The sequence below is a fragment of the Lygodium microphyllum genome, chromosome 25 (assembly GCF_053477565.2).
Source record: "Lygodium microphyllum isolate KBCC chromosome 25, Lygodium_microphyllum_v1.1.10, whole genome shotgun sequence".
Taxonomy (NCBI): domain Eukaryota; kingdom Viridiplantae; phylum Streptophyta; class Polypodiopsida; order Schizaeales; family Lygodiaceae; genus Lygodium; species Lygodium microphyllum.
Window position 1 is genome coordinate 3851836 of NC_141159.1, and position 8386 is coordinate 3860221.

The 8386-nt window shown below is 40.3% G+C and overlaps 1 protein-coding gene across 2 annotated transcripts in view; it reads left to right on the plus strand.

Moving 5' to 3' along the window:
- LOC148013851 (serine/threonine-protein phosphatase PP1-like) overlaps positions 1-4855 on the plus strand; it is a 34652-nt gene extending 29797 nt beyond the window's left edge. Inside the window, exons 2-4 of one of the 2 annotated variants that reach the window (XM_087667375.1) lie at positions 2410-2969; positions 3060-3281; positions 4630-4855. In XM_087667375.1, coding sequence (XP_087523501.1) covers positions 2410-2969; positions 3060-3281; positions 4630-4683 — 836 coding nt within the window. In that variant the 3' untranslated portion in view covers positions 4684-4855. Of the gene's footprint in view, positions 1-2409; positions 2970-3059; positions 3282-3747; positions 4071-4629 lie in introns of those variants that run through there. The other variant, XM_087667376.1, reaches the window with a different exon arrangement.
- Positions 4856-8386: the final 3531 nt, after the last annotated feature.

The window sequence follows — 8386 nt, forward strand, 5'->3', positions numbered from 1 at the left end:
ATTCGTGTGCCCTTCAAGCCGCAGCTTGCATTAGCTTGTTGCGCTTGTAGCTCGTTCGCCCGCGGTCCATGACCGCATGCTACTTGATTGTCAGGCGGTTGCCTGCTTGCACACTTGGCGTAGCCCGTCACTTGCTCCTAGCTCGTCGCCTGTTGGATTTGTGTTCGATTGATAGTCTCCTGTCTCTCTCGCCTCATTGTGACTAGTCGTTCCTTGACCTTCCTTGAGAAGTGTGCACTCCTTATGCTGTGATACTAGTTTGTTGGCGAGTGCTCGAGGATCAAGACAGTGCGGGAGAGATCTAGGCAGTGAGTGAGGGAGTGAGTGCAGAGTAGAGAGTGAGAGCTAGACACTCGATGTGGGTACAATGACTAAGTGTATCACTTTAGGTTTTTGATAATATATATACAGTACACGTGTAAGGGTGCATGTATACTTGAACACCGTAAAAGGCACAGTGACCCTTTATTCCCAACGGATATAACTAGTTTGATTTGCATTGCAAGCTTGAAGGGTTTGCATTCTATGGTTTTGCGGGGAACTCAAATTGTCTGATGTGCATGGTATAGCCATTTCTACATGATGTGGGTTTGATCTGATCTGTAGGCTTGATAAGCCATGATTTACAAATGATATCTAGGTGACATGCAGTACTTACTGAGTTGGCTTGGTTTGAGGTTTGGATTTGGGCATTTCGTTGTACTTCACTATCCTTTCTTTGGGTCACTGACTTATTATTTAAGCTGCTAAGTGCTCATCTGCTGGTTAAAGACTTCTGATGCACTTGTCAAAAATAACAGGTATGTTTTGACACCATCTCAAGATAAGCAACTGTGCAAAGAGATTGTAGGGTTTGTGGGGAGTAACAGAGTGTGTGTATGGCAAACACAGAGAGAGAAGAGAAACTTAGAAACACAAGAACATGGTGATGGTGCACTGAATCATGCTATGAGAAGAAAAGCTGGTAAAGTGAAGCCAAAGCTTAGAAGATAATTGCACTATCTTGTTTGAATCAAGCGGCAGCACTTGTGGGAAATCTGCATAGTGGAGGGAGCGAAACGCAGTCCCTTGAGCAGTGGGCTATTGAAGTAATCACCAGAAGGTGAAAGACAGTTGTTGACAGAGCAGACCGTAGTTCTTTGATACTATTGGAGATGTGGAAGAAGATCACCGGCTGTTGTCAAGGGAGCGAACCACAGTCCTTTGATGCGAGGGAGTGACTTGGGCAACAAAACGCAAATCCTAGAGTGTCGGAGCTATCAAATGCAGGGAGAGTAGCCAGATGGAGGATGAGTCGGGCTTAAAAAAACGTAGGTTCCAATTGCCTTTGTGAGAGACCAGTAACGCCAGGTGGAGGAGGAGCTAGGCTGCAAAAATGCAGGTCCTAGCAGCCTCTGTGATGGATGAGTGATGAGATCATTGATGCTCGGTAATGGAGATTGTTGCTAGAGGCTAGGATGCTGATGCCAAGTTGGAGATGATGACGCCAGGCAAAGAGAAGGTCTCCACACTGAAAAACGTAGGTGAAGGTGGAGCTTGATGGAGAAGGGTGCTGATGCCAAGTAGATGATGGTGATGCTAGGTGAAAGATGCTCCACTCGCAAGGCTTGAGGCTGGAACAGTGCGCTTGAAGCAGAAGAAGGATGAAAGTAGCCAAGAGCCACGAACCGCAATGTCCACTTGAAGGGGTGTTAGTGCAGTGGAAGGGGCTGGTGAGAGAAGGGAAGGGTGTCTATTGATGGAGGTAAAGGGATAAAGAATGAGTGAAGAGTGGTGGGGTGGTGAAGAACGAATGAAGAGAGAGGTGGAATGAATGAAGGGATTGTCTATATATAGGCATAAGCTGTCTAGGGAGTTGGGCTCCCATTCCTCCTAATTTATTTGAACTTTCTGTTACAATGGCTGTACTCAGTTTTGAATGGGAATGATTTATCCACTTGTTTGGATTTTTGTTGATCAACATAATACTTTTACTTCCTAATGCAATTACATAGTGCCATAGTGACTACTTGAAACTCTTGGTTTATATAATGACATGTCTGGATTCTCGATAAGCAACGTGTTGGAGTGACTCCGTAAAATTCTTGGTTGATCTGCAATGTTGATGTTAGTGATGATTGTCATGGCAAATGTATTTGCACTTTTAAAAAGTATATAGCACTTGTTGAACAAAACAGCCACAAGGGAAATGGTTAAACTAAATCTATAGCTTAGCTCAAACCCTAAAGCTATGGTTAAACCTGAATGCCAAATTCAACGCAAAGCGAAATATTTTGGGTAGACCAGATGTGCACATCTTGTCCTAGTTGCTGTTTCTGGAAAGTGTTTATGGAATATGCTAATATTGGTAAGTTTTTCCTCTTTAGTTTACTTATGAGAGTCTCAGTGTTTGCTTTTTGTAAATTGCAGGCGACATCCATGGGCAATATTCTGATTTGCTGAGACTTTTTGAGTATGGTGGTTTGCCACCAGAAGCCAATTACTTGTTTTTAGGAGATTATGTTGACAGAGGCAAACAAAGCCTTGAAACGATCTGTCTCCTCCTTGCATATAAGATAAAGTACCCTGAGAACTTTTTCCTTCTTCGGGGGAACCATGAGTGTGCTTCAATAAACCGGATTTATGGTTTTTACGATGAATGTAAGAGGAGATTTAATGTAAGATTGTGGAAGGCTTTTACTGAATGCTTCAACTGCCTACCCGTGGCTGCACTGATTGATGAAAAGATCTTGTGCATGCATGGTGGTCTTTCCCCAGAATTGAATCATCTGGATCAGATAAGGAATATTCCACGCCCTACAGATGTTCCTGATCAGGGACTATTATGTGATCTACTTTGGGCTGACCCAGACAAAGAAATTGTAGGCTGGGGAGAAAACGACAGAGGGGTTTCTTTCACTTTTGGAGTGGATAGAGTAAACGAGTTTCTGCAAAAACATGACCTTGATCTTATTTGTCGGGCACATCAGGTGTTAGGGGGGTTGATTTTGAACCTTTCATGTATTATTTGTTTCAATGGAAGTTATTATGTTGATCTATTCCTCTGGTTCTCCTTTCAGGTTGTTGAAGAGGGTTATGAGTTCTTTGCGGAGAGGCACTTGGTGACAATCTTCTCAGCTCCAAATTATTGCGGGGAGTTTGATAATGCAGGGGCAATGATGAGTGTTGATGAATCCCTTATATGCTCTTTCCAAATCTTGAAGCCTGCTGAAAAGAAGACGAAGTTTCCTTATAATAATGCAAATTCAGCTCGTCCAGGAACTCCACCAAGGGGTGTCAAGGTACTTCAAGCTACATTGTATCTTTAACATTTCCATTTACTCTATTGGTGGTATCCTCGACTCCTGTTCTGGAAATGTTTGCAAGATTCTTAAAGGCGGTTATTAGGATTACTAGCATGTCCTTGAATGTAAGTGGAACAAGATTAGTGTTTAGGAGGTTTCTGCTAAGTAAAAGTAGTCATAGGACAAGGGGGCTATAGCCTTGAACGTAAGTGGAACTAGATTAGTGTTTAGGAGGTTTCTGCCGAGTAAAAGTAGTCATAGGACATGGAGTTCTAGCCTTGTAGTTGCCTTTGGGAAGTAGTCATAGAGGCTCTCCTCATTCAAGGAAAGCTGGGACTCTTGATTTTTTATACATATATGCGAGGGACCTCAAGGCATGCAGGAGGCTCTGGTGAGTTTGAAGTTGACAATTTTCTGCTGTTGTTGGGCAGCCATTCTCATTTCTATCCTTCCTCTTTTTCAGCCATTCCAGGGAGGGAAAGTTTAAGTCTTCCTGTTGACTGGGGTGCTTATGCTTAAGAAAGCAGCTGCAAGGGATGCAACAAAGTGTTCGACATGAAGTTAAGCAAAATTCAGCTTCAGGTGTTGTTTTCAGAATTGGTCGAGAAGAGAAGCTCTTTTTTTCTTTGACAGGTGGTTTTCAGGACTCCATTTGGGAGTATAGAGTTGTTCTTTACATATGGTCTTGCTTTTCTGTATATTACTAGCCCAGTTGAAAGCTTTGCAACGCATGCTTGTATTGAATTCTCTATCTATGACAACTGATACATTCCAGTTGAGTTTCACAGTAGGCTTGCCTCAATCAGTTGAATGTCTCTTCTGAACACAAAATGCATGCCATAATGACTGTGCATGCCAACATCTTTTCACATAACCAAGGTAATTTATGACCAATCTGGCCGATAAGTTTTTGTCACAAGGCAAATGGCTCATGCAGTGTAAGCTATATCTGCCAAGAGTGTATTTGATTAATAACATCTTTCTACCAGCATGCAAGAACCCAAGAACATTCATGATGTTTGAGTTGGCTTTGTGCAGCACATGAATGCTCATAGCTGCATTGAAATGGCATTCTCCGGTGTTTAGTCAGTGTTCTCATCACTTCCTAGAAAAAATTGCAAACCTCTTACATGCTACTTGAAAAATTTGAAATTCCTTTTGTGAATTTGCTGGTCAAAATTGCTCGGGTATTCAAGTGTAGTTTAGCATGTCGACATCGTGGGCATAAGTGTTACCATAGGTAAGGTCAAGAGGAGAAAGTATAGCTGCACGTGGACAGAGTTTGGTTTTAGTTAACTAGCTTGAATGAAGTAAATAACTTAATGTTTTCTTGATAATGCAACAGTTAGAGAAGGGGCTGCATCTTGAGTTTCTCATGCAATGTAAAGGATGGGATTAATTCTGCGGAGGTAAATTTGCGAAGGCTCATTGTCTTTATGACCCACACAAAGAGTTGGTTTCAGTTAAATCTTGAGGTTCAACAAAAGTTAGCCGTCTGACCATCACCAAATAACTAAGCTCAGATCTGTTTGTGATAGGTTGAAATAGGCCCTAGTTTATATGGTAAACGAAAACTTTTATCACATTACATCTGAATTCCTTAAAGCTCTTGAGTGTTCCCAAAAATTCAAGAATATTGGAGATATCAGCAACCTTTTTGAAGAACCACTCAAATTCGCTGGATCCATTCTTTCTTGTAAATATGGTGTGGTAATTGTGTCCACGAATCTTGAGCAATGTCCTAAGAATTTCAAATGCAACTAGGAAACTATAATTGAGGGTTAATTGTGTCCATGAATCATAAGCGATGTCTTTTGAATGTCTAATGCAACCGTCAAACTATGATTGTATCAACCCTCATCGATTATAGGGGTTATGTGATATTGTAGCCATACTCTAGGAGCATTTTTGGAATTGTGGCCAAATTTGAGATACATTGATTTTAACACATTTTTTGGGTGTTTTGGGGATTCCCAAAAAGTGGAAGTTTGGGAAAATCGTTAGGGCATATTGACATTTTGGCAATAGTCTAGATTATAGGGGTATGTTGATATGTGAGAGAGAGAGAGAGAGAGAGAGAGAGAGAGCTCTCTCTCTCTCTCTTTGTGCGTGTGTGTGTGTGTGTGTGTGTGTGTGTGTGCATAGTCGTACTAAAAAGTTTCACTTTCTAGCATGGAATTTTAGGAGTGCTATTGCATATGAGAATGTGATAATTAAGGAAACGAATAATCATTGAAAAAACTAGCTTGCAAACCCTTTGTGTAGAGCAACACACATTTTGTGCTTGGTGCAAATGGCATTGGTGAACTTTAGTTGAGGTTGTGGAATGCTATAAGATTATATGAGAAGAGAACAAGTGGTGGTGTCTGCTATAATTAAGAGATGCGAATTGGGCTTGTTGGCCTCTGTGGGTATGTAGTTGCTAGATACATTACTTTTCTAGAGGCAAGGCAGTCTTTTTCCATCAATATGCAAGAGCACAAATCAAGGTAACCTTTTTCCATTAATCAAGCAAGATAACAAACCTAAAAATTATGTTTTGGTTGTTTGGGACATTTTCTTGTAGTACAGCTCACTAGTCATCAAGAATATAGAGTTGATTTATGGAGATGCAATGAAAAGTTGTGGGATACTCAAAGAGAGAGCCCTATCATTTGTAATTTAATGCTATGGTGACAAGACAACAAAAACATATGATTATGATGAGAGAGAGAGAGAGAGAGAGAGAGAGAGAGAGAGAGAGAGAGAGAGAGAGTGTGTGTGTGTGTGTGCCCAACTAGTGTGTGTGTGTGCCCAACTAAGATATTGCTACAATTGTTAGAAAGCACCTAGCCTTGATTATAGTACTTGATGTTGGAAGAAATGAAAGCCATTTTAGATGAAGCTAACAAAAAATCCTTCGATTCTTATATTTAATTCATGGGTGTTAATCTTGCATGTAGCAACAAAGACAACATTAATGCATGTTGCAATGCTAAATGAGCATCATTTTTGTGGTTGCAAGTTGGAAGGTATTCAATCTTGGATAATTGTTATGAATGAATTCCTTAAAAATTGCAAACCGAATTGTAAGGATTTTAGAGGTAATAATATTCAACTTTACAAACAATGGAAACTTGAGTTTTAGAATAAGAAGTTGGTGGAGACACAATATTTGCATGCAATACCACCCAATGGAAGATTGATTGCTCTTTATTAGGCTAAGAAGTATAACAAAGATATGAGTATCAAGGATGCAATTCATATAGAGTATTAAAAGTACACCATGAATAACCTATGAGATTCAACTTGTAAAGACATGGACATGAATTTGCAAGGAAGCTTATGGGCTCTACACCATAATGCATCTAGTTGCTCTTGACATTAATTGCTATGTGTTGGCAAGTGCAACAAAAGAAAAGTTCCATTAGTGATATTGTAAAATGTACATTGTTGGGTTGCAAGTAACGGAGTGTGCCATGTGCTTGAAAGTAGTTCCATCAATGATATTGCAAAATGTACATTGTTAGCTTGCAAGCAATGGATTGTGCCATGTGCTTATTGGTGGAGACGTGATATTTGCATGCAATACCACCCAATGGAAGATTGATTGCTCCTTATTAGGCTAAGACATATAACTAAGATACGACTATAAGGGGTGTAATTCATATAGAGTATTAAAAGGACACCATGAATGACCAATGGGCTTCAACTTGTAAAGACATGGATATGAATTTGCAAGGAAGCACATGGTCTCTACACCATAATGCATCTAGTTGCTCTTGACATTAATTGCTATGTATTGGCAAGCAGGAAAAAAAAAAGCCCCATTGGTGATATTGCAAAATGTACATTGTTGGCTTGCAAGTAATGGAGTGTGCCATGTAGTTCACTTTTATTTTCATACCAACTTTCTAGAAATCTTTTAGCACATTAAATGCTAATAGATATTTATTCCTCAAGGGATGAGGGGTGGGTACTAAGTTTCAAGTCATGCACCCGAATAACTCAATCCAATATACATGACCTTGTTGGCATTGTTTTAGCATATTGATATGACAGGTTTCTTGTTTTCTTTTTGTCATAGGTTTGCAAGACATATTTGACTTTTGGTTTCATCAAAGTTTTTGAGTCAAAATTCAGTGAAATTTCAAGCTACAAGCACATGACTAAATTTCTCACTTGAGGAAATTTCCACTCAATTTTGACGGTGTTGGATCATTTACCTTTTGCAACATACGAACTAACTTTGTTTTGGGACCGAATTTTGAGGATATGCTATCAACTATAAACTAAATCCTTATATTCTAACTTTGAAAATTGCAAGGTTGAAATTGCAATTTTGAAGCACATTCATGGTTCCCTCTAAGGAGGAAAAAGTTCTTAGGATACATTATCTTATATGTAAGTAAAACACAAATAGTCTCAACGCTTTGTTTAGGTTTTTGAATATAATCTCCTAAGCAAAAGTAGTTGGCTTTTGGTGGGAAACCACCATACTCAAAAAGCCTCAGCAGGCCAGAATATTACCCATGGATGTTACCACATATTGCCATTCAAGGGAGAAACAAAGAGGGAGAGAACGTGGTAGGAGTGGTAAAAATGTGCAATTAAGAGCAATAACATGGCTTTAAGGATAGCAATTGTGTTTGACGCCCTTAAGGCTGCTTGACGCATGGCACCCTCCTCCCCCTTGCATGCATGTGGGGTTTAGGAGTGGGCAAGCATCATGGCAACGAGGGTGGCGAAGGAAATTAGAAAGGAGGATGATGATGGAAATTAGAATGGGAAGAAGCTAGCAGTTTCTAGTGGCTTTGCTATGGAGTTGGAATATGCTATCGCTCCTCGCTCTGGTGGCATGGACATAGTTGAGATGGAGTGTAGTCTCAAGAGAAGGAAAAGGGGCGGTTAACCAATGAGTGGAATCAGCATCCTGAAGAGGTGGTGGCTAGGAAGAAGTGTTTCAAAGTCCCGGTGGCCCTATTGCTTTCAAGGCTCAGACAACGTTCTGCTGATTATGCATGCTGGGGTGTCTTCCTTTTTCAATATGGGGTGCAGACCCTTGCTGAGAACGAGTTTAACAAATAAAACCAACTCTTTATGGCGTTACTCAGCTACTTAGT